General features: G+C 33.6%; 1 protein-coding gene across 1 annotated transcript in view; it reads right to left on the bottom strand.

The window, feature by feature from the left end:
- Positions 1-583: 583 nt before the first annotated feature.
- The window catches only part of LOC128875275 (putative aminopeptidase-2), a 40,209-nt gene continuing 13,542 nt past the window's right edge, over positions 584-27,250 (bottom strand). The window contains exons 12-32 of the mRNA XM_054120717.1: positions 25,787-26,401; positions 25,430-25,588; positions 24,247-24,718; positions 21,779-22,023; positions 20,121-20,482; positions 19,752-20,041; positions 17,990-18,177; positions 17,478-17,645; positions 17,243-17,389; positions 17,087-17,165; positions 11,894-12,432; positions 10,619-10,777; positions 9,406-9,699; positions 8,667-8,850; positions 7,404-7,560; positions 6,015-6,277; positions 3,866-4,521; positions 1,820-1,987; positions 1,509-1,661; positions 1,345-1,423; positions 584-958 (exon numbers count right to left, since the gene is read on the bottom strand). Of these exons, the coding sequence (XP_053976692.1) occupies positions 734-958; positions 1,345-1,423; positions 1,509-1,661; positions 1,820-1,987; positions 3,866-4,521; positions 6,015-6,277; positions 7,404-7,560; positions 8,667-8,850; positions 9,406-9,699; positions 10,619-10,777; positions 11,894-12,432; positions 17,087-17,165; positions 17,243-17,389; positions 17,478-17,645; positions 17,990-18,177; positions 19,752-20,041; positions 20,121-20,482; positions 21,779-22,023; positions 24,247-24,718; positions 25,430-25,588; positions 25,787-26,401 (5,602 nt within the window). The 3' untranslated portion in view covers positions 584-733. The remainder of the gene's footprint in view (positions 959-1,344; positions 1,424-1,508; positions 1,662-1,819; positions 1,988-3,865; positions 4,522-6,014; positions 6,278-7,403; positions 7,561-8,666; positions 8,851-9,405; positions 9,700-10,618; positions 10,778-11,893; positions 12,433-17,086; positions 17,166-17,242; positions 17,390-17,477; positions 17,646-17,989; positions 18,178-19,751; positions 20,042-20,120; positions 20,483-21,778; positions 22,024-24,246; positions 24,719-25,429; positions 25,589-25,786; positions 26,402-27,250) is intronic.

The raw sequence follows: 27,250 nt of genomic DNA, 5'->3' as shown, positions 1-27,250 counted from the left end.
TTCAGGTAGTGCAAATTAAAAAACATTTTAGAAAAAATGCTCTTTACGTAAAAATATAAAGGTCATCTTGGCTTTTTAAAACGGCACCGTATGTTTTGGACGTCATAGTGTCATTGCTGATATCGAGACGAATTCAACATTGATACAATATGACCTTGAACTGACTGAACTCGAAAATCTATCTTTATATTTTTACGTAAAAAGCATTTTTTCAAATCTAAAAATATGCGAACATGTAGCACACCAAAAACTGATAAACTTTTGTCTACAACATTTTTTGATCGCATTATCGGAATTGCCAAAAAATTGTAGCATAACTTAATACGTAGACCATGTATATTGACGATAAATACTGAAATAATTCTTACCAATATTCCCAAATTCTTGCTCTGAAAAAATTCTATTAATCTACGAGTGTTTTACGGAGTAAGTCATTAGATATAAAATACTTGGATATTTTCCCGATTATTCCAAAGAATAAATGTGGAATTAAGGATGCGATTTCAAGATTAACGAAGTTAACAAAGTATAGCAAACGAAGTAGCGCGTTGAGACTGGCAGGAAATAATATTCCAAAAGGGAATCAGAAATAAACTTATATATTATTTGCTTTATTTTATAATAATACTATTGATGCAATACTTAATTTCTATAGAATATGTTTCGGTTTTTAACGTTTTATATATATCAACATAACATATCTCAGTTCTTATTCAGTTATAATTTGCAATATTTACTGACTTAGCATGTATACGATTATTGAAAATATCGTCATGGAAACTATACCTAAGCTACTAAAAACGATTCCACCGTTATTGTACCAACTCAACCATGTGTGAATTTGATTATAGTGAGTCTGGTACCATTTGTAATTATCCTCTGCGGTTTTAAGTGATGATTCTAGGGTAGATAAAATGGATATGATGTTTTTCCCTTTCGTTTTTATAAAGTTGCTGAGCTGAAAGAAAAAGAAAACAAATTGTTTATTCAGTGAACGCTTAAACACTGTATCCCAGCTGAAAAAAGCTACCTAAATATCTACCTTCTTTTTTGTGATATGAAAATTATTTATGGCGTGATTTTCATATCATAAAAAAGATATTTAGGTGATCTTCGTCAGCTGTTACACCCTGTATAAAGGTGAGAGTAACATTTTAATTCTTGCGATACAAGAATTTGAATATGGGGTACTATAAACATTCTAGTCATATGTTTATAACGCTTTCACGACGTATTACACTATTTTTCTATATCCATGCAAATAAATATTCATTCATCTTGAAGAATCATGATAGAGTTTTTAATATTAACAATTTAAAATATCTATTAGTGCAACAAAAATACCTTTTCAATTTGTTGTGGAGTGGATATGCGAGATGCCACTTTAGAGAATAATTGTCCAACGCTGTTCCATTCACCATAACTGAAACATAATACGATGTATACAGTAATATTTCTCTTGCATACTTCGACGATACAAATTTTCTTCTTAATATTTGTTCACTTACTGTGCATAGACGTTTTCATAATTTTGTAACAGGTAATCCAACATCACTTCTAGTCCAAATTGTCCTGAGGTGTAGATAGAAGCAAGTGCCGCACTGACATCCTGTTTTCGAATGTTCGCCGTGTAATTACGACTCAATGCGTATTGAATGTATCTGCCATGAAACAAAAAAGTAACAATAGCAATATTGATTTTAATTTTAATGTTATCGATCAGAAGTGTTTAACTATTTCAAAAATATAATAATTGTGAAATAAGGTTTCACAGTTATTCTGCGTCCAGGATCCATTATTAATACTATTTTAGACTTACTCGCGCAGTAACGTCTCTTGTCGCGTGCAACCAAGGGCGTCTAGTATAATTTTTTTTTCCGAAGCAAACTGTGTGGCCAGGTATTGTTCCCACAAGAAGCGCCAATCAGCATCGGATCCAAATCTTATGGCTGTACAGTACATGGCTGGCCTTGCATTTGGTGAAATTCTGAAGATCATACCACACGTGTGAGTAATATTCTCTGTCTTTTGCCTGTATGATTGTCGTTTTACTATGACTTTTAAATAAGTTGTGTAAAGGAGTAGTTTAACAATTAAAAGTGTTGAAATCAAATTTGAGAGCGTTAAATCAGTCTTAAAGAAAGTATTACTTCATCATTACTTCAGTAATACTTCATTTTGAAGGCTGAAATAGTTAATGAGTGGTGTTCAATAAATAATTCTCGATATAGTTTACATATATCTTGCGAGCATGAAATCATTTGTTAAGATTTTTGAATGTCAAAACATATTAAGAAATATTTGAGACAAGAAACCATATTTGAAATAGTTTGAAATCTATGGTTATTCTGTGAGTACAATTAATATAGCCTGAGAACCAAGTAATCATGTTACAAGGACATTCAGCTAAAAAAAAAAAATGTAGTCAACAAATCGTAATTTATCAACGTATTAATCACAGGATAAAGTAAAATTTTATTAAAATATTCATGAGATCAATACCTTCTATGATCCATTGCATCGATTCCTTCAGCATAATAACATAAAAAATAATGGTTCAATGTTTCAGAATATAAACGTAGAGAGTTTTATTTGACCAACAGATAACGAATAAAGACACAATGTAGAGATTTATCTGCAACATCTGTTCGATGTAATAATTATTTGGATGTGTTTTTATTTATTCAACGTGAAATCTGAACGTGAAAACGTGAATAAATTCAGATGGAACGTTTTATTCAACAATTTCACTCGACATTTTTATTTACAAAAGAATTTCATTTATTTCTATTTTGTGAATCTGCCTGTTTCAGACTTGTGAACATGTATTACGAATACTAGTACTAGTAGAACTGATACGATTAGGTATTCAAACAATTGATATAAAAGTATTTAATAGGAAATTCATGGTAACAATTTTTATTAGCAGTACTTATGCAACGAATACCTGGCAATTTTTGTGATTGTATTTGGTGCTTACGTGTTTGATACTGTTCGATACCAAATATACAAAGGTGCACGAAGAAGATTGTTGAGAAATTTATGTGCCATCGTAATTAGTTCTTGACTTGATTATATTAATAGTTTTTATACAATAAGCATTATTACTCCATTTTAGCTGTACTATAAATAAAGATCATTCAAAACATCATGGTTAAGACCAGGTAAAGAACTATCTTTAGCATGTTCAAAATTATCCATAAACTCTTTTAGTTTTATCAGAACTCATCGCAATTGAACTACAGACCACCCTTTAAATGGTCGTACCACAGATTCGTTCACTTAAAGTTGTTTAAAAAATTATCCAATAGTTCTAATTAATAGTACTACTAGTTCAATTATAGTCGAGAACTATAGTATAACAATACTTATCGTTAGAAACGATCGAGAATATAATAAAACGGCCAAATAACCACAGTACACTATGAATTAGTTATTATTCCTATAAGAGAGAAAAAGTTTGTGTGGAAGTAACGAAATTAGTAATCGTACTCAAAGGGATGTACAAAGCTAGAAAGAGAACAGTTTATTGAACAACTTAAATATTCAAGAACTACAGAACTACTGAAAATGAAATCAGAACTCTTAATTGTTTATAAGCTTTCGCGAAGTGAGTTGGCAGTTTCACATGGACGAGTAAGTATCATTTTAAATGCACCACTCATCTGAGATGCTGAAGTATATATTTTCTATCTTTAGGAGACGTCTTTTAAAACATGTAGAAATCATTGTTCTAAAGGGTGGTTTACATGTGCCTCTCATAATATCTGAAGGCACTACACTCTAATTTATGGTCTGGCATCGAATAATATAGACTCGGTATCATCATTATATTATGGAAAATTAGAAAGGTGAGGAAGCTTACCTGTTTACTGAACTGCTGCGCCAATTGGCGAACGATTTCTTAGCCGTATCCACGCACTTCGTTTCGTTGAATTTGCAAACCCATGTTAGAATCAGATCCCTGCTCAACTGATTCAAGTGGTTTTCGTCGTCGTTATCCACGAAATCAATTTTCTCGTAAATCTCTGACGTTAACTTCAAGATGTACTCGTTAAGTGCCGAGAGAGTGTTGTTGTGACCTTCGGAACGCTGTACGATGAAATTGATGCCATTGAAGAACGCTTTCCAGGGCAGGTAATCTTTCTCCTTCTTTAGGTACGCAGTGCCATTGAGCGCTAGCTCGTAATCTATGTGATCTGCGCGAGCCAAATTTAGAAGGTCGTCGACGATTTGAGCGCGATTTGTCACATGGATCGAGCTGTGCGTTGGTTTTTTTAACGCTAACATCAAACGTAACCACGAATCTTTGTCATAGTTGACGCGATAGTAACCGCTCTGCTGAACGTTTAGGAGGAACCAGTCGTCTGTACTCGGATTCATTATCTCCATTCTATTTGGCCCCAACCAAATCTTCGTTGAAGTCGTTATGAAATTCACGTTAGAGGAAGATGCTATTGTGATTGGTATCCAAAAGTAGAAACCCTCGGACAGGTATTTATTTTTCAGTGAGAAACGTTTCTGGAATAAACAATTTACACGATATCGTATTGATTGCGAGTGTCATTTAAAATTGTACATATATGATTAGACTGCGGATTTTTATGCATTTATAAGAAATTTTAATATGAAAGAAGCTACAAGATAGACGTTGTATGCAATAATATAAAAGAATATTGAAAGTAAATTTCATATTATAATATGAGCAGAATAAAATATATTCCTATTTAGGTTCAATTTTTATAGGTACGTTTACAAAGATTTTATTTTACATAAAGATCCGCAGACTATATACAGTGGGTGTAGAAAGTATTCGTGCATCGATCAATTTCCAAAAGAACTGTGTTGAATTGTAATTTATTAACTTATTTTTTATAAACAATGACATTCGACATATTCTCGGAAATCTCTAGAATAGATAGAGTACAAAAGAAATAGTTATTTATGTAAGTTGCGAAATTAACAAGAAAAAAACAATTAATCGATAGAAATGTTGAAGCAATAAGTATTCGCATAACTGTTGAATTTTTAAAACTTCATTAAGAAGAAAGAAATTTATATTAATTTACAAGTATATAGTACTTCGAAATTTATTCGAAATGGGATCTTCTTCAATTTTTAAATCTTTTTAATTCTTCTTCATTTTTAAAAGTACTTTCTTGGAAATTCGATGTTTTCCAATTTGTACGGAGCAATAAACTAATGTGTTTACGTTAGGAACTCTACTGTAAATGGTTCGTCATAAGAATGGTACAAATACTTATTGCTTCTATACTTTTACCCACTTTTCACATTTTTTTGTTAATTGTTGTTTGGACTATATCTGTTTTAGAGACTTCTGAGAATATGTAAAATATCATTGATTATAAGAAAAGAAATTAAGAAACTACAATTTCACACAAAAGTTTTTTGGGTAATTGATCGGTGTACGAATACATTCTACACCCACTGTATGTATGATTTAATTGATTTCCGTACATAAAATATGAATATGACCGTGAAATGAATGATACTGATATAGAAGCAATTACTCCGTTATTAGTTAAGGTACATCGATATCGAATACAATGTTCATTGATAATTAGTCAATGAATTAACGTAATGACAAATAATCGTACATGTTGATAACGTCGCAAAAACTAGAGAGTATAGCATAACAATAATTGTTCTTAGAGACGATTGAAAATATGATAAAACAAGCAGCCAAATAACCATAGCACAGTATGAATTGGTTATTATTCTTATAAGAGAGGAAAAGGTTTGTACAAAGCTAGAAAGAGAACAGTTTATTGAACAAACTAAAGGGAAGGTTAGGAAAAAACTGAATTCTGCAAATAAACAGTAGATTTTTGAAAAGATTAAAGGCCAATACTTCCAAGTTATGCAGCTTTTAACATTGATGAACAAATGTTCATATAAAGATATAACTGTCTCGATTATTGTGAGAGTATTAAATGACAACTAAATGAAAATGATTGAAGAAAATAATACGCAAATACTGACGAAATATATACCTGAGTTAGCGTTATTCTACCGTTGTAGAATGACGCAGTTACAAGAGGATATCCCGCTGTATTAGTCCAATTTTCCATTAATGTTTCCATTGAAATTTCCCAATTTCCAAGAGCGTTCGTCTCTTTGATGGCGTCGTCGAAAGCTTCCCAAAGGTCTTTCGGTGTTGCAGTATTGTACCGACGACGAAGCAAATACTGGTACGTTGCCTTCGAGAAAACATCTGGATCCAATGATTTATGTATCATCCGCAGTACACTGGATGCTGAAAATTCGTTAGTTCTCATAGATGTACGTAAATGTGTTAATGGATGTATTATATACAGGGTGTCTCAGAATTAGTGTAAGAATCGGAAATGGTGGTAGCTGAAACGATTCTGAACCACAATTTTCTTTACAAAAATGTCGGATGATCCTCTGTTTTTGAATTATTAACGCAAAATCACAGACCAATTAGATTTTCTCGCGACTGAGCGCGCGCTACTCGAGCGCTGTGATTGGTCGGTGGTTTTTCGTTAATAATTCAAAAACGAAGCACCATCCGATATTTATGCAAAGGAAATTGTGGTTCAAAATGGTCTCAGCTACCCCCCCATTTTCGGTTCGTACACTAATTCTGGGACACCCAGTATATGATAATATATGAATATTGATAAATGTGGAGAAATATACAGGGTGAGCCGTGTAAAGTGTTACAAGCTATTTTTTCCGAAACTATTAGTAATATCGACAAAATTTTTTTTTTTTTAATATTATAAGTTACGATAGGTCCTTTCATGTGATGTATGGGACGGAGGGAGGGGGGCACAACGATCCATATTTTTAAATGCCATGCAAATTTTTGTTGTTTTGGATAGTCCCATTAGTAACCAATAATCTTTATTTGAATAATTTTGTCAAATTCCGCATAGTTTATGAAATATGACGAATGATATCATTTGTTGAAAGAATTTTAATGCGTGGTTCAAATACGTTGAAATCAGTCATTTTTGTTATTTTGTGAGTTGAAGAAGGTCATCCAGATATCTTCCTTGTTTTTCATGGTAAGAAAATAGTTTATGACATTTCATCAATGATTTTAAAGGAACGATCCCGTAGAGAAAAAAACAATTTTTCCAACTTTATTTTTTCAAGGTTTTTTTAGTGTCATTGCCTTATTCTGCTACCAATAAATAATAACTTTCTATGTTGTGTTCTGTACCAGATAGAAAAGACATTCGGCGATATCTGAGTCATAACCTTCAGGTGACCTTACAACAAAATAGTAAAGAACTACCACGATGAAACTCAAAAAAGTGAAATTAGAACAACAAATTTTGCTACGGCAATCTATTTCTAAGATCTATTTCTAAAATTTTAATGTTCCTAGAAACTTAATAACTACTACTTACATTTTCCGTACGTGATGGTGTCAAAGACATTGGCTATTTCCGATGGTGTACTAACAGGATGGTTCATAGGGTGTGACGAAGGGAAGTCATCGCTCTGCATCGCTGCTTGCAACTCGTCGACGACGAAAAGATCTTGGAAACCGTGGCTAGGTTTGAACTGTAACAGATTTATATTGTTAGTAGAATATCGCTAACAATTAATTTCAGGTAAGACATGAATTTCCAGTCTTTATTACTTGCTTTACGTAATAACGTTTAGTGACCTTTAAGATGATGTCATTTTCAGATCTTGCAACAGTAGCATATTTTACATTAAATTTACCAAGGAGCAAAAATATCTTATACAAAGAGTTTGAAGAAGGGAATACGTACGTTTTCATATCGATTAAAAATACTATTTACATTCATCAATGGTAGAAACATATTTTAGTTTCTTTGTTATTGCTACATATTGAAATGTAATGTAATTTGGTAAAGATAGTAGCAAAACTTAATTTATTACGCTAAATAACCGTCACATTAGATTCCTACCCATACTACTACTGTACAATAGTATTCATATTTTAGTTCATTTTCACGATAATCTTAATCTAATTCTAGTCTCTAATATATAATCTAACATTCGTTATAGTTAATAATACCTTTTAACTACATTACGATCTAACCCTCTATAATTCGAATTCTGTTTGGCTTCTGAGGAATCTTCTATGATAAAACTATTGATAAATAACGATCATAAATTATCAATTGAAAAGTAAATTTTAATAAATACACATTTCATCCGTACGTGATCTAATATGAGGACTTTGAAAATACTTGTAGCAAATATTATACTTACTATTCAAAACCATGATTAGAATTAGACATCAAAAATTACGAGATTAATTTGGAAGTATTTTTTCTTTTTTTAGTTATATTATTTACAGTTGCGTGTCTCATTAGGATATTAGCGACCACATTTGTAAGTACATTTGTAAGTACATTTGAATTTACAGGAGGTTTAACATATAATATATCGTGTTTGACTGACAGTTTTAGTCATTCTCTTATATGAGGTTGATTAATTCTATTTATTCTAGAAAAGTTGGAGTTTTGCAATATTCAAAGTCGCGAAGTTGTTGTTGGATAGTCCTTCGTTGATTTAATCAACAATAAAACATATTTTAACGGAAGTATGTTTCGTTTGTTTCAAATATATGTCTTTTATACACATAAAACCCTTTACAATTTAAATTAAAATTAATGTATCGAAACGAAACTTACTAAACTAGCAATCCGCCATTGCATGTATTCTGCGAATCCTTCGTTGAGCCAAATATGATCCCACCAGTCGCAAGTGACTAAGTTTCCGTACCACATGTGGGCAAGCTCGTGGGCTATTATAGTGAGTATGTAATCCGCATATTTAGCCGTTGTCACATTGTGTTTGTAGAATAGGCCGTACTCTCTGCGAAGGTAATTATCCATTATACAATTAGGTGTACAAATTAATTCTTGGCCCATAACTTCCACCGACCATAGGATCCATTTGCGTATACATTTTTTTCCATCATTCATTTATTTTAAAGTGCGATGTGTTATCTTTAAACCGAACTTTATCTTATTGCGATCGTAACCTGAAAAATCAACTATAGACGCGACGACGTTCGAAAAAACAATTAAAGCTACTTCCTTCTTTTTGTATTTGAACTTGAAAACATCGTGACTGAGGCAAAAGACATGATTTGTGGATACTGTACGACAATTCTAAGAGACGAAAATCATGGGTTTATCTAGGTAAACCATTAATGAGTACCCAGAAACCGAATATCCACGTGATAAAGTTGTTATTTTTCATTTTGTGGGATTAGAAGGGCGTTTTCTATTATGAGCTGCTCTCAGCTGACCTCACAGAGTTGTTATTTCAACATCTCCCGTGAATTGATCATCTACCTTAGGGATTTCATCAAATCTCTATTTTTATCATTTCCCTGCGACATATACATAGTTCATTACGACTCACCTAAATGTGGCAAGACCCCAGTTTTCCATAGCACCCATCGAGAAATCGGGGATTCCTATCAAGTCCAATTTCGGTAGAGTATACTCGTGTCCTGTTTCCGTGGCTAAGAGGTCCAGCATTCGCATCGCAGCAACCTGCGCGTAATCACCATTTGCCGAAATTTCGGGTCTGCCCCATATATTCACTTTGACGTATGAATCTCTGACAGGTTTGAAATCGCAAACGACAAATGCGACTAAATACGGCGACATTAGTTCGGTCTCTGCAAATGATTCCCGCACGCGATCTGAAACCCTGAAATTATAATTGGAATTTTTATGAGTCTGTAGCAAGCACACGGAATGTACAACGGTAGCGGTTGGACGTATAATTAAATAAAATATTATTTTTATCTTGACAACATTAATATTATACAATATTTATTTCATCTATGTATGCCTTATTTTTAATGATTTTTTAAATTTATGTTACGCGCTCTCTAAATACCTCGTAAATACATGAAAAAAATGTCTGCAAAATTTGAATGCTTATTTTTGACATTGACACGTGCCCTAAACCTTCGAAAGTTTTAAATGGAAAATACATGGAATTTTTTCAATCGATTTTTTTGATAACTCCGGTAAAAATTGATGAAATGATTTGAAAGGTAGAGTTATTGCGTAAAATAATGGGAGCAATATATGCATATATCAGTTCCCTAAATTTGAAGCTATCATATCTACTTAAAATATTTTTTGTAATATCATCTTAAATGTTTTAAATATGCACTTGTTTATTAATTTTTATAAAAGTTCTCTTTCAGGTAATTAAAAAATTTAATAGATCAAGATTCATTTTTCAATAACAATTTATAGAAATTGTATACAAGTTATAATTTATTAAATCTGTTCATCTTGTCAAAGTTCCTCCATAAAGAGCATAAATGGGGCTCCATTCGCATTTTTAAACAAATTTTTTAAATCGTCCATGATACAAGAACAAGGTATTTGTTTAAAATAATTTACCGAAATTTAATCTATACCGATATTATTTTTATTTGGTATTTTTATTTCATTACGCTCATTCTCATCCGCTGACTGGTTCAATATTTATAATTTTTTTTAAAAAAGATAATACAAAAATATAAACAGCTGTAAATTATGACACCATCTCAATGCTGATATTTAATACGTAGGAATAGTATAATATATTATATTGCGTTACATGTACTTACTCCGATGGTGACACACCAGTAGAAGGCATATTGCTAAGGGCGATGTAGTCCTTAGGCCTTTCAATCTGTATTACAAACTTAGCTTTAAAAGCTGGCTCATCGAAGCAGGGGAATGCTTTTCTGGCGTACGTGGGTTCAAATTGAGTCGTTGCTAACCATCTGTAAAAACGCAGGTATTAAATACGACATGTAAATACATGCTCCGTCGATTTCATAGGAGTATTTCGATGTAATGGCATCGTTGTTAGGCGATTTCCAGAATAAAATAATATTAAATAATTATTCATCAAGAACCGTGAAAGTTTTCATACATGTTTGGCTTTATTTCAATACGACGCAGTTTAATTTATGTGTAAACTGTATATTTTATGCACTTATATTATTATAAATAAATACGACAAATATATGTTAAACATTACCAAAAGGTATGCTATGATTATAATATATACCTGTGCAAAACGAAATATTAATATAATATTATTATATTAACACAATCGCGACCGCTGATGTGAATTTACGTAACTTCAAATTCTATTCCTGGTTATGAAAATCTTTTTATTTTATACACTAGATATTTATAACATTGATATTTCAAAATTATATTTTGTAATTTTTATTGTCGCCTTAACGATACAAATTTGCGATGTCCAGCTTCAGAATTTTACTATTTTCGTCAGTACTTGATATTAGAAACGTAAAATATTTGCCGGTGGTGAATGTGTTAATAGAGTATATTTTATACACATTATGTATATTTTTGTATGTTTCCATGTTAGCGTACGCTATAAATGCATAAAATCCGCAGTCTATTTATGTAGAATTATCTTTATTACTCCCGAGTTGACACGTGCATCTTCAGTCGTTGCCACAATTCATTCTGTTGTAATCAATTAAAAAGTCAAAGATATCAGAATCAGAAAACTAGATTTATGTCAATGTCTGCAGTAGTTACTTGTATCGTCTGAAGAAGTTGAACGTTTTACTTATTTTTGCTTTATATGATTGCCATTTTTTCGAAATGCATTTTCATTCGCATTCACGGCATCTACAATAAAAATATCTTTGCACGTAAATTAAACAAGCCGAATCGTGGCAAACGATTCATTAAAAGTGATATACCGTACTTATTCTTTTGAAACTCGAACAAACGCGTATAAAAATCTTCAAGACTTTTAGTCCACATTTTTCTAATAACTTTCAATCCCAAAAATTACCTAAGAGCGACGCTTTTAAGATTAAATAATTCCAGAGAAAATTTGTTCATGTTGTACTCACCGAATATGGTTCTCACTGTCGAAATAATAACTTCGATAGAACCCTTCTAAATTATCGTTTAAGGTTCCGTTAAATTCGATGTCGATTATTATCTCTCCGCTCTTGATTAAGTTGTTCGTGAATATCGTGAGCATTTGCCTGGTTTCGTTTATCGCGAACCTATTTAGGCTTAACGGTTTGCCCTTGTTCAAATTCGAATCGCTTTCGTAGAGTGACACGTTCTTGATGTTGAGTTGGTGACTGTTGAGGACTAAACGAGATGTACTTCTGTGACGTTTCATCGCTATCTGAACGTTTCCAGTGAACATGAAATTTTTTTCTTGGAAATAGGGAGCAAGCAAAACATTGTACTTCAGTGGAGAAACCGATGAAGGTAAACGATAACTGAGATCTGGATAATTCCTCTCCATCCATTCGTGTATTTTCGGGATGTATTTATCGGCCCAGCTCAACTCCTGATTCACGCGACTTTTATAAGCATTCAAAGAGCTTCTTATCGATGGGTCTTTCTGGGCAAGCCAAGCGATTAAATCCATGTACTGTAATAGAAGAAAATTTTATGCGATAATGGCTGAAGCTACCGGATGCTATTCGATTTCATAGTTTCAGTGTTAATCGGGCTTTCGGATCATGCTGTCACATAAAATTGTAAAGTACGTGTCCTTGTCGGTAAAAGTTACTACAAATCATACCATTGTATTGATCATTGTCATCGTATTGTGTTAAAATACTATCTACAGCAGATAAGGTGAGTTACATAATAGCGTTTAATGCATTTTTCGTGGTGGTGGTCACCGGTGACCCCCGAGCCGCTGTGGATCATTTTTGCGATGATCAGTTGTTCCAAACTGTTGCAAAGTGTGTTAGGAACAAAATTCAAAACAGGGAGAATGATAGCAAAGAGTTGGACTAAAAAAGTGGCGATATATTGTGTCGACTGTTTTGTTTCACATTTTCTTTGCCTACCGTGTTTCAATGTAATTCATCACAATGTGAAAAAAAATTAATATGTATATTTTCCTTGTATTAATCAAATTATTTTTTCATGTTCTGTATGACATTAATTTCTTCAAACCATTACAATAACAATGGTATTATTTAAAAATTTATTATTATCGATATTTACTCTAATTATGTATTTTTACTATTGATCGCGTCGCCGGTCACCGGTGACCCCCACGGCGGTCAACGTGTTATAAAGTAAAGGGAGTAACATTACTTCGGATACAACGAAGAAATTACTAGTTAGCTAGATTAATAGCTTATCTATCAAGATTGCTAACAGAAATGTTAAGAGCACACGGTGGATCCATTAATGAAAAGCAAATTGAATTGATTTTTCTTACTACTGATAAGACATTAAATAAAATACATTCTCTAATAGACCACAAGCTAAATATATTAGGTACCGGAAAAAGCTCGTGCGGTTTATTCGTTCATTGTAACTATATATCGATTTTCGTGTGGTAATTGGCAACTGTAAGACATAAGTTTGGTTTCATTTTAAAGCTTGATCTTTGTAATTGGTATGCATGCTCTGTGAAGTTCAATTGTTTCGTTGTTGTGTAGCTATAGGAACAGTAAACATGGACAGCAAACGAGTAAAAATTCGTGCTTTTATTCTTTACGAATTTAAACTTGGCAGTACAGCAGCAAATGCAGCAAGACGCATTTGTAGCGTTTGTGGGCAAGGTGCTGTTAGTGAAAGAACCGCACAGAAATGGTTTAAAAGGTTCAAAGAAGGAAATGAATTGCTAGATGACGAACCGCGTTCAGAGCGTCCATCTGTCATCGAAGACGAAAAATTCATCGAGTACGTAAATTCAAATCCAAGAAAAAGATGTTCTGAGCTTGCTCAAGTATTCGAATGAGAAGAATCTACCGCAAGAAAGCGACATCATTCACTTAATTTTCACAAAAGATTAGACAAATGGATACCGCACCGTTTAACGGAAGAGGACAAATGCTCCCGGCTGAGCATTTGCAATATCCATTTATTGATCGAATTATAACTTGTGATGAAAAGTGGGTGGAATATGATAATGTACGACGATCACACCCATTGGGTTCAGAAGGGGTCACGTGCAACAGAAATCATACCAAAACCGAGTTTCCATTCGAAGAAGGTGCTGATTACTGTTTGGTGGACTACACGAGACATCGTTCACGTTGATTTTCTTCCACGTGCCAGAGTATTACTGCAGATACTTTTTGCAAAGAAATTGATGAAGTCATTAATGAAATTGATGATAAATGATGATTATTTCGTTGAATAAAGCTATGATTTAAAACAGATTTGAATATTTGTATTTTTCTTTGAAAATCCGCACAAACTTTTTCCGGTACCTAATAGAAACATAAGTAATCTTCATTAATAGATTCGTAACTTTATTTAGATACTTATTCCAATTAAGGAAGTGTTCACATACTTTTCAGCGGCAGTGTACGTACTCGTATTCAATTTCCTCAGCTGTTTAACCACGTGTGCGAGAAACAAATAGAAATTTACTTCAAATCTCCGCGCCAGACTAGTTCACGCGCGTCGCACGAAACTATGCGACCGACACTACAAATTTTTTAAGATTGAAAATCTTTTTATCTTCGAACAGCCGAAATTCATGTCACGTTATATAGTGAAAAATGCTGTGAGGCGATGAAATGGGTGGGTAGTAACAAAATAAATATGTCCCGTTAGACAGCTTGTCGTGAGATATTTTTCTATACTTTAAAATTTACTGATTGGAACAATTCAAACTTAATCAGAAATAATTAAACGTTTACGATACATACAGTATCATTCAGTGTTCAATTAAATATTAATAACAATTCCGGTTAGGAATAAATATTCATTCGAGACACTAATCGTGAGAAATTTGTCAATATTTTAATATCTGCTGATTGCACCAACTAAATATTAATTTCTGACAATAGTTAAATTAATTATTAACAATACTTATTCTTTAAACAATGATGAGGAATATGATTATGCTGTGGTATTAATGTTTCGGAAATTCTTTTGTGGATGGATCCAACGAGCGTTCGAATCGACATGTCACGACATGTCACGCGGTTGTTGTTCGCCCTTCCCCTTCTCTACTTCGAGAGGCACAAACAATTTACGACGCACGACCGCGCCCAAGCAGGTATGCGAGGAGCGAGAACTCATTCGTCGTTGATCCTTCGTTCGATATGGATCTCGCGATCGCGCTTCCGCGTCTCGCGTCCCTCCTATTTGTAGTTTCCCTTAGTATCTTAGTTTGGTTTGGTTAGTTTTAAGATTGCGTGTACGAGTGTCTCCTCTGCCAAATAATTATTAATCAACTTGTTTTGTTTGTTCGTAAGTCCATATTGTGCTCGTAACATCGTGCTCCACTTCGGTCACTATTGCTTCATGTGATAAGTGTAGTGATCAACCATGTGACTGGCCGAGATCAGTTGCCGTCCTCTAGTGGGTCTGATTTGAGAGAGGGTCAATCGACGCCTCCGAGGAATCTTCTAGTCTCTGTACGCGTCAGGCGAAGTCCAGGCTCCCGGCGCAGCGCAGCTCAAAAGAGCCGTCAGACGGATGCAAGCCGTGTCCTGGACTCCTGACGTTGTGCAGAGAGTAGAACTCCGTTTCGGGACTCTACGACCGTCAGACATAGCTGGTGTCGCCAGGGCAGGGCACCCCGACGCGGTGCTACCCACGTCGTACACTGTCAGGTTGGGACCTGGGCCCTCGGCAGCAGGTATGCAGGGAGTAAAGTACTGGCGGAGACGTTGATCGTCTTTCTCTCGAATTAGACCCACCAGAGGAAACGGGACTGACTCTGTAAGTCCAGTTACATGGTCGCGTCGTGTCGCGATATTCATTTAGCTTCCATTTAGTTGAAATAATTATTTGGCAGAGTCAGACTTGGACTTTGGAAATCAAAGGGACTTTGTTTTCTTTGATTTCCACGGTTTCGTACTTAGTATTAAGCTCGTCGACTCTATGTAGAGTATGCATCTACGTATGTATAGTCTATGTAGAGGGAGATCGAAGGAACTTTGATTCCTTCTATCTCCGGGTCTCCAGTCGCAGCAACCTCCACGTGGTGAGACCTGGTAATCGGTATTATTCGTGACGAACAATCCTTCGTCGCGAATAATATCGAGAGCTAATGGCTGCGAACTTGTAGTAAGATCTTTAGATATAAAAAGTGCAAAGTGTAAAGTGTAAAGTTCACAAGTAAGAAGTGCAAAAGTGTAAAGTGCAAAGTGCAAAAGTGTAAAGTGTAATGTGTAAAGTGAAATTAGATTTAGATTAGCAGGGACAACATCAAGGAGCCGTAACTGGTATTAGTGGTCTGTAGTGGGGATGGTTTCTGTGCATTTATCGTTATACAAATTTGTGCGTATAAGATTTTACTGTTTACACTGTTTTCTGCTAATAAAAAGAATGCCCTGTCGCGGAAAATCATTAAGTATGGTATAGCAGGTGGCGGTTCGCGATCAGTTAGTTTAGTTAGTTAGATTTTCAATCTCTCTAACTCTTGCGTGTACGCGAAGTCTGTAAGTTTCTTCTTTGTACGTGCGTGAAGGAAAGGTTTACGTCAATGATCCGTGGACAATTCAAGCGCTTAAAGACAATATTAGAGGTCCTATTCGTGAAATACAATCGGAATTGCGCAAAAACGTGATGCGAAACTTCCTGAGAAGGATTGTCAGAAATCCCAAGATGGCTTTCGCCAGATATTGTGTTTCATATTTAATCGTAGGGTTTGTACTTTGAATTGAATTAAGGGTATTGGAATTTTTGTTTGAAAAAAGATGTTTTTTAAATGATTTAGAATGAAACCTCTCAATGGAACACCCTTTCACTTCTAGACGTCAATATTTTAAGTACAGCAAACATTAATTCTCCTTTTTTACGAAATGGTTTTAACTCTTTCCAACTGCAGCGGACCGGACTGCCGTAAGGAAAGGATTAAATGAATTTAAAAAAAAAATTATTTGATTCAGAATAGTATACATATTTGTCTATTACTTTACATAAAATGGAGATTCTACTGTATTCGAGTAAGCATTTAGCAATTATTGTCATTTAGTATGACTCAACCATGAAATAATTTTTAAAAATTTGAATTGTGATTTTTCTCAAGACTACGAAATCTACGATTCCTCTACAATTTATGGCGTAAGGTAATTGTAGAACGAAAAATTATTAATTACCTTTGTGTAAAGCGAATCCGTAGTCAACCTTCTTCCAAGAACGGTGACCATACTTTTGATAGTAGAAACGTCGTTGTAGCTGTCGAAATTTCGTCAGAAAATTACTATAATTGCAAGAATATAATCTCTTTGAGTATTACATTATATTTTACTTACTACGCGAGCATTTTGTTGTAGTTATTCTTAATGAAATCCATTACAAAATCAGCGCCCTCCAAGCTGGCACTTATAACGTTGCTAAATACGCTAGAGCTGTCTTCGAATCGTATGTCAGAACCCTTATGAATAGCTTTTTGCAGTAGGCTTTAATAAAAAACGATAAGTATAAATTTCATGGGGAGGGGGGGGGGTAGAAACGAATGTATGAAGATAAATCAAATTATAGACTTACGAATCAAGGTAAATGGCATTGGTGGTGCAAGTTACGGACTGAAGAATAACTGCTTTGTCCGAAGCAACGGCTGCACTCAAGTAGTTCTCCCACAAAACTGACCAGTAATCAGATGGATTTACTCTAGCAGCTGTACAATATGATACACTGCGATAGTTTGGTGGAATTCTGTAAAATGATTTCATTTCATCAAACTTTGTTTGCATATTAAGATGATTCAGTTTAGAAGATCAGTTAGAAATTAGAAGTTTCACGAGATCCTGCAGTTATAATACTAGGTTGTCCCATAAGTTCCCAGACACTTAATGCTTGAATTTTTGACATTAAAATTCTTTATGACATTTGATCCAAATCGGTTCATGTTTGGTATATGGATGAAAACTAACAGAAGCGATGGCATTTATTTTAAAGAACAATTATTGTTTGATTATAATGTTATTATAAAATTATTTATTGGTAACAAGTGTCCGTGAACTTATGGGACAACCTATATAATTTACCACAATACTAACTTATCTATTATGCCATTTATCAAATCATCGAGGTATCTCAATGCAGATGATTCGCAATCGGATATTCCCAGTTCGCAAGCCCATTTGCGAATGTACATTTTCAACATCTTCCTTTCATGAGTCATCTTCTCGTTGTCGTCGAATTTCATCGAATCATAGATCGGTTGTATGAGTGCGTTTAAGTATCTCTGCAACACGTGATTGAAAGATTTAGTAATTACACAGAAAAGGGCGTTCGACACCGATTTCGATCATTTTGAAATATGTTATCAAATTCATTATTTTGAACAACTTTTTCCTATATGTGTTACCGTCAGAGACCCTTAGTTTTCGAGATATTCATGAAAAACTTTCGGGTCGGGTCGGATTTGGGGTCGCTAGGCTATCGTGTGACGTAGAACAGTAGTTCTTTCGTTAACTGCAAATTATTCACGAAATGAATGAAGCATGAAATTGTTTTTATTTCTTCGTACTCAAATTTGATCGATTGACACATTCGCAATCGGCAGATATTTTACCTTTCTAATACCGAGTACAGACGAAAGTAATAAATTTCTAAAGCTGGACACCGCAAATTTGTATCGTTAGGGCGAAGATAAAAATGACAAAATATGTTTTGAAATATCAATGTTGTAAATATGTAGTGTGTAAAATAAAAAGATTTTCATAAATTTCTTTAACCAGGAATAGAATTTGAAATGTCATGAATTCACGTCAGCGGTCGCGAATGTGTTAACGTAGACGAAATTATTTCAATTACTGAGAGTGTAATTGTACAGTGGGTGTAGAATGTATTCGTACACCGATCAATTTCTCAAAAAACTTTTGTGTGAAATTGTAGTTTCTCAACCTCCTTTTTTCTAATCAATGATATTTTACATATTCTCGGAAATCTCTAAGATAGACATAGTACGAACAACATTTACTAGTTAATATAATTTGTGAAATTAAGAAAAAAGTGCGAAAAGTGGGCAAAAGTATAGAACTAATAAGTATTTGTACCATTCTTATGACAAACCATTTACAGTAGAGTTTCTAACGTAAACATATTAGTTTATTGCTCCGTACAAATTGGAAAACATCGAATTTCCAAGAAAGTACTTTAAAAATTGAAGAAGAATTAAAAAGATTTAAAAATTGAAGAAGATCCCACTTCGAATAACTAATAATTTAGTTAATTTAACGCTTAGAAGAGTTGCGATAATGATAAAATCAAAAGGAAATCTCACAAAGGAAGTATTACATACTTGTAAATTCATGTAAATTTTTTTTTTTTAATGAAGTTTTAAAAATTAAACAGTTGTGCAAATACTTATTGCTTCAACATTTCTATCGACTAATTGTTTTTTTCTTGTTAATTTTGCAACTTACATAAATAGCTATTTCTTTTTTGTAATCTATTTACTCTAGAGATTTTTGAGAATATGTAGAATGCTATTGTTTATAAAAAATAAGTTAATAAATTACAATTTTACACAGTTCTATTGAAAATTGATCAGTGTACGAATACTTTCTACACCCACTGTATCTGTTTCGTAAGTTCACACTGTTTGTACGATTATAAGATTACACTGTTTACGTCGTTTAGTTATAACTATACTATTATTAATGTGAATTCAAATTATTTGAAATTGCTCAAAACTCTTCGTGTTTGCACCTAATCTAACTGAAATTTTGTTTAGATACGTTTAATGTTTCATTCGTAAGTGTTATCGAAGTTATACACTTCATACTTGACGGAGGAATACTATTGTGTCGGTACCTTGTAAGCGTCATATGCATCCCTTCCTTGGATTTGTCTGCGTAGATAAGTTAGGCCGTTGAAGAACGCACGCCATGGAACGTAAGAAGTTTCCTTGCGTAGATATTGCGTTGCGTTTAGAACGATTTCATAGTCAACGTATCCAGCTCTCCCAAGATTCATCAGATCATCGATGATCGCCGCACGGTTGATCTCATTGATCGTTTGGAAGTCGTTGGAGTTTGTGTTTGAATTCAGGAAACTAATTATTCGCCGCCAGTGATCCTCGTCGTAATTCGTACGATAGAAGCCTGGAGGTAATTTTCATTGTATTAAGAAGAGCTTCATATGGCCATATATTACAATACGATGTATCGGTTCTTTATTTACCGGTTTGTTGTAAATTAAATATGAATATATCTGCGTTGTCGTCTGGAAATACGATGCTGTCCTGCGCCTTACTGAGCCAATATTTTGGTGCCATGTCACCGAAATTTGGTTTGTTCAGAGATGTCCAAGTGATAGGAACGTACCAAGTTGGATCGGTGGAATTACTATTTTTCGGTTCGATTAGGAATCTTTCCTGTTTGAGACTCAAACGTTTATTTTGAATGCTAAAATGAACGACTGGATATCCAGGTTGGGTAGTCCACGATTGCATGATGTCGTTAAACGAGTTCCTTATTGTCACATCACTGAGTTTTTCTTTGAAAGCATCGAATAGGTCTTCAGGCTTGGCCACATCGTACTTCCTACAAAATTAAAGGACTAGTGTATTGAGTGTATTAAGGGGTTACACCACTTTGGTCATTTCAAAATAATGAATTTGTTTTGCTAAAGAAGGGCAGTTTTGAACACGAGAAGTAAACGCGTTTTTCTCGAAACAGCATTTTCAAAATCGGTGGGGACTCCAGCCTCGTCAATTTTCAATCAATCGACTTCAATCTTATTTCACGTAATCATAATATGTTTTTCTAGTGAAATACGTAGGATTTTGTAGATTATATTGATACTTATATTTTTTAGACTACGTTTATGTTTTACTTTGGAAAGATGCAATTTTATTGAAAATGTATATTTTTAGAAACAGCTATGTATTTCACTGGCTTCTAGACTAAAGAAACAAGTTAACGTTGTTTCACTGTTCTAGCTTAAACCTGGTTTGAGTTGCCGTGCCCACCGTGAAACCGTTTATTTTTGGGACGCTCTACTAAATCGTCTGCTAAGCCGCCATTTTTGTATAAATGAAAAAAATTAAAAATAGTTTTCTAGTTGAATACTTATAAAATACATTAATGTACTTTAATGTAAATAAAAACTTGTTATCGCTTCAATAAAAATAAATACATGAAGAAGTCTGAAAATTCGGGTGGGCAAAGTGGTGTAACCTCTTAAGGAATATGCATTCATGCATACAATTAAAGACTAAACGAAATGTTTGATGTAACTGTCAACTCTGTTCAATAGACAATAAGTTAAATTCTTTAGAATCAGTCTTTGATTACCTAGATTGCATCTTGTATCATTTTACGTATTTCGTTTTGTACACCAAACAACTATTTGAATAAATTCTATGACTCGTACAACTTGAATAATTTGTATTGTATTGCATTGTGTTATTTGTGTAACTTGTGTAATTTGGTATCTTGTTATACGCTGTTATGATGTGCTATACTGTATTTTGCTTTGCTACGCTGTGTTATGGTGTATTACGGCGTGTTATGCCGAATGATGCTGTGGTTTTCAGTATTGTGCTGTATTATGTTGTGTTATAATGTATTACGATGTTCTGTTATGCTTTACTATGCTATATTATGGTGTATTACGTTGTGTCATGCCATGTAACGCTGTGTTTTGCAGTATTATAATGTATTATGATGTCCTGTTATGCTTTGCTGAGCTGTATTATACTGTGTTATGCTTTACTATGCTGAGTTTCTATGTTATGTTAAATTTGTAAAACTTGTATAATCCGTATGAGTCATACAATATGCAAAATGAATTTTTTTTTTGTAATTTTGTTTTGTTTTGTTTACTTCAAAACTTACAGTTTCGCCAGATAGCTACGAAGAGCCGAATCAAAAATGTCGGGGCCAAATAATTTCCTCAACATTCGTATCACGCTGGCAGCTTTAGCATAAGATATTGTATCGAACATTCCTCTAATTTCCGTTGGACTGTACACTTCATGAGTCATAGCGTGGCTCGTTGCTGAACTGTCCGTCTCCAAAGCCGAGTGAAGGTGGTCCACCACGAATTGAGACTCCAGATTCCAATCATAGGTGAAATTCAGCTGACAAATAAAATTATATTCTTCGGTTATAATTCTAGTTTCGGTTCATTTCGTTCGCATCGATGAAATAAAAATATAAAACACGGTAATATTTAATAAGAAACTACGTTTTATAATAATAATTTCCTATTCATAAGTATGGGGTCTCATACAAAATAATAAAAACAAGAGAATCATGCATAGCAATTAGGTAAATATGTGTCCTGTCTAAAACGATGGAAATAGAAAAGAAACTGTCTAGACAAAAGTAAATTTAATAACATGGTTCAATGATTGTATCGATTGTATTTACACACAAACTGTTGTTAATAGTGTGTATATTCTCCTTTATTATCCCGAACTACTAATTTTCTAATAGCCACAGATTTTCTATTATTCTTGTTAATCTGTGGAGATATAAACACAAATGATTATTAAAATCAATGTATCTATACCAGAATTCGAAAGTTGTCAGCAATAAATGTATTGAATTTTCTTGAATGCAAAAGTCAAAATGCTGATTAATCCTTTGATCACGGAGCAAGTTTTGCTGGAAGTTCTACGGGGCATACTATTGTCAGGGTCGCAGTATTTTTTCAAAAATATCTCCTTATAGAGAATGACAAGACGAAACATTTTTATATTTTTAGAGTTTATTATGTACGAACTAGTATACGAATTAGTGTACGATCCGAAAATGGGGGATAGCTGAGACCATTTTGAACCACAACTTCCTTTGAACAAATGTCGGATGGTGCTTCGTTTTTGAATTATTAACGAAAAACCACCGACCAATCACAGTGCTTGAGTAACACGCGCTCAGCCGCGAAAGTATAGACTCGAGCCAGGACTGGCTGGCGTAGCCAACTGAGCGCGCGCTACTCAAGCGCTCTGATTGGTCTGTGATTTTCGTTAATAATTCAAAAACAGAGGATCATCCGTCACTCTTGCAAAGGAAATTATGGTTCAGAATCGTCTCAGCTACCCCTCCCCCATTTCCGGTTCTTACACTAATTCCAGGACACCCTGTATATATGTTGACTTTCTATGGTCAGCCAAGCTGTCTGAACCAGGGTTTGAATAATAATCAAATACTATTAACTAATCAATTACTATGACTAATAATTAATGATTTAAACAAATTTAATTTAATCAACTTAATTAATAAATATTTTGAACAAATGTAATTAAAAATGATTTAATTAAAATTGAATTAAGCAGAGTTAATCGAAAGTCGTTTAATTGACGATTGATATGAGCGAATTTAATCGAAGACATTTAATTGACGATTACTTTAAGCAGAATTAATTTAAAGGCATTTAATTGACGATTACTTTAAGCATAATTAATTCAAAGCCATTTAATTGACGATTTGTTTATATCTTCAATGTTAAAAGACATTTATATAAAATTCAATTAATTATATAAGGAACACATATAAATAAACATATATATATAAACTAATTTGTAGCGACAAATGCAATATACTAAATACTATTAACCTCATCAAAATGAGTTGCTTGTATATATAATAATGTATTTGTTAAGGTAATTCTATGAATAAATAATTTACAACGTAAATAAGAACAAATATGTATTCTTACTCAATGACGAGAAAATAAAACAAATATATACCGTAAGTATAAGTTAAAGTAATATACTAAAACCATAAAACAGTTCAGCTAATTTGGCATTACCGCCATAACGCTTTCTGTACGAGCGCCGGATATATCTGGCATCCATCTAATAACCTTATATGTGTCACTTATACAATTAATTAAATTTTATATAAATGTCTTTTACCATTGAAGATATGAACAAATCGTTAATTAAATAGCTTGAATTAATTCTGCTTAAAGTAATCGTCAATTAAATAGCTTTAAGTTAATTCTGCTTAAAGTAATCGTCAATCAAATGGCTTTAAATTAATGCTGCTTAAAGTAATCGTCAATTAAATGCCTTTGAATTAATTCTGCTTAAAGTAATCGTCAATTAAACATCTTCGATTAAATTTGCTCATATCAATCGTTAATTAAACGACTTTCGATTAATTCTCCTTAATTCAATTTTAAATAAATAATTTTTAATTACATTGTTTGTAATTAATTGTCAATTAAAGACGGAAATTAATTAAAAAAGTAATGAATTACTCGCAACCCTGGTCTGAACTTACTATTCGAGGGCGTATATATACGCTCTTTGCGGTGAAAAGGTTAATAATTGAATAGGTATGCGTATACGTACAGCTCTGGCGGTTCCAAAGTATTGGAAGTATCTAGCGAAGCCTTCGTTCAACCAAGTATAGGTCCACCAGAGAGGGCTGACAAGATTTCCGAACCATTGGTGAGTGATTTCGTGCGATATAACGTTAGCTATGCTTTGTTTGGTTGAAACGGTCGATTCTTCTGCGTCGTATAACACGTTCCTTTCTTTGTAAGTCAATAGACCCCAATTTTCCATTGCACCTGATGCAAAATCAGGCAAGGCCACCATATCGAGTTTTGGAAGTTGGTATGGAATTTCCAATAAGTTATCGTAATATGTCACTAATGGGCTCATGACGGATACAGCGAATTGTCCCTGAAGAATGGCATTCGGTCTTGACCACACTGCATTCATCTCCGATGCGGTTCGATTGAAATCCGAAACAACTAAAGCCACTAGGTACGTGGACATTTTTGGTGTTTTCATGAATTTGATAGTCGTTTCTCCGCTTCTGCAAATATATTTAAATCAAATGAAATTCATAAACAAATTTCTATTAACAATCTCGGTTATATATCATTTAGAGCAAAAGCTAAGTATGTTTGCTTATAACAATTATGTCTTGAAGATTCATATTTTTTGATTTATAATAATTAATTATTGTTACAACAAAAAGGAATATATTACATATTCAAGCAACATATAGTTATAGATTGGTAGTGTTTAAAAAAAAAAAACACAGCGTTTTAGTTAAAACTTTGTAATATTTTTAGTTTTTTAATTATCACTATTTATTAATCATTCTGATTCAAGCACTAGCTACGCTAACATTAATGAAGATATTTCTTAATTTTTTCATTTTGGATACCAGTACGGCTGACCAATGGCAACCGTGACAATATTTTTTCCAAAACGAATTATACAAGGTCACTTGTATTACATTTAATTTTGATTATTTATATAAAAAATGATTTATGTACATTTTTCAAATAAGTGAGCAATCCCACTAAAGAATCTCATGGATTTAAAACAAAAAATCCAATAGAATACTTGAAAGTTGACGCTATAGACTAGAATACTCCAATAATATAACAAATTCTCGCAAAGGAACGTTATTTCTCAAATAATACGCAGTCTTTTTAGTTCAACCTAAAAGCGAACGAATCACAAATTCCGTTAAGATAAATTTTACATGTAACACTGAGAAAGTAAATTTACATACCGAAGTATAATTGAGTTTTGAATCGGCATGTTACTAATCGCACTGTAGCCTTGTGGAACCGTGGCTGTCATCGAAAAGGTTGCCTTCAATGCTGGTTCGTCGAAACAAGGGAACATCTTTCTAGCTGCAACTGGTTCCATGTGGGTGGCAGCTAACCATCTGGAAAAACGGGCAAATAAAATTGATTCTACGCGAGAATAAACACATCTCTACAGCTCAAAACGAAAACGACGAAACAGTTTCGTGCCTCTCGCAAAGTATAAATAATGCGTGTCTTTCAGCAATTATTATGTACTATTATAATTTCTTGGGAATAGAGCATTAAACTAATAAGCAATTATACTTTCTAACACATACCTCGTTTCACCGAGATCGTTCGTGTACGAGCTCCTATAAAATCCGCGCATTTCCTCGTTCAGATAGCCCGAATAATTTATTTCAATGTTTACACGGTCTCCAACTTGCAGCTGTTGTCCAAGATTGATCGTGAGGAAATCATATTTTTTAGTAACTGTCATTGACACGATGTTAAGTGCCTTGTCGTTTACAAAAACGTTAACCCGATTGATGGTTACATCTGCTGCATGCAAAACGATGCTTTCCGTCTTGCTCGTCACATCCGCAGAAATTTGCACAGATCCATCGAATGTAAAATTGGAAAGCTCTCCGATATGCGGCGTCACGTTAATTGAATATTCGCGAGGAATTATGTTTCCAGGCAGTCTATAGGCTTTCGTATCGTGTCTATTATTAAAAGCGGTTATCCAGGACAAAATCGGATCCCCGTTGGTGTTAAACCACTTTAAGTCGCTTCGCGCGGTGCCAAGCGACGTTATCAAAGAATTGTATATATCTTTCAACGGCGTCTTATGCTTTTCGATAATCTTTTCAAATTTGTCGACCAACTCCGCGGTTGAGAAACGTTGCGAAGCCGATGACAAAATACTGGAAATTGTATCCGTTCCTTTGTAACTGAAACAGGCATTCCAATGATGTGTTAGTATCGAGGGTAACATATTTTAACCCTTTGAACTTGAATGTCCCCTCTGAGGGGACATCGTAAGTCCAGGAAACTTTATTAGTGATTGCAGACAATAAACTTATGTGAGCGCAAAATCTCTCTCTCATTTTACAATATTTTCCCACCTTTCTGACATAGTCGTTATATCGTCACTATAAAATTTCTGTAATTCTTTTATTAAATATTGACACAGTCTGCAGTACTGTTGAAATAAACGTTCAATAGTTTGAACTTACCGCGCTTACTGTACTATAATACATGTTACCTTCTTTTACTAAAACAAAAGTGTGTATACGGCGTACTAAGATATTAAAACTGTTAACCAGTATCAATTAGTTAAACAGCCAATCCTGTCCTGTTCCGACTTCCATTTCAACAAGTACGAACTTATCAGATGACTTAATATATATTCTGAGTTTAGAGATTAATTCTGTGCCTTTATGGACATGTCATTTATAACTCTAGTTTAAGTAAAAATATTTACTATGAATATTCGCATAGGTATTTACTCGATCTCCGTTACAATGAATTTGTATATTGTATAATCGATGTCTTAACCTGATGAACGTTACAATTTAACAATTTTCCTCATTATCGTCCTTCTAACAGATTACAAGTGTACTTGATAATTATAATAATTGTTTTACTAACGTTCTTGTAGATGCATTGTAATGTCCATCAGGTTGAGACTTACAAGGGTGGTATTTGAATGAACCTAAATGTCGAGCAAATATGCATATATGTTTACGTTAAAGTTATGAATGATCGCATATAAAGGCATGGAATTAATTTTTACACCT

Source organism: Hylaeus volcanicus, chromosome 4 (genome assembly GCF_026283585.1).
Source record: "Hylaeus volcanicus isolate JK05 chromosome 4, UHH_iyHylVolc1.0_haploid, whole genome shotgun sequence".
Taxonomy (NCBI): domain Eukaryota; kingdom Metazoa; phylum Arthropoda; class Insecta; order Hymenoptera; family Colletidae; genus Hylaeus; species Hylaeus volcanicus.
This window is presented reverse-complemented; position numbering and strand designations above follow the sequence as displayed.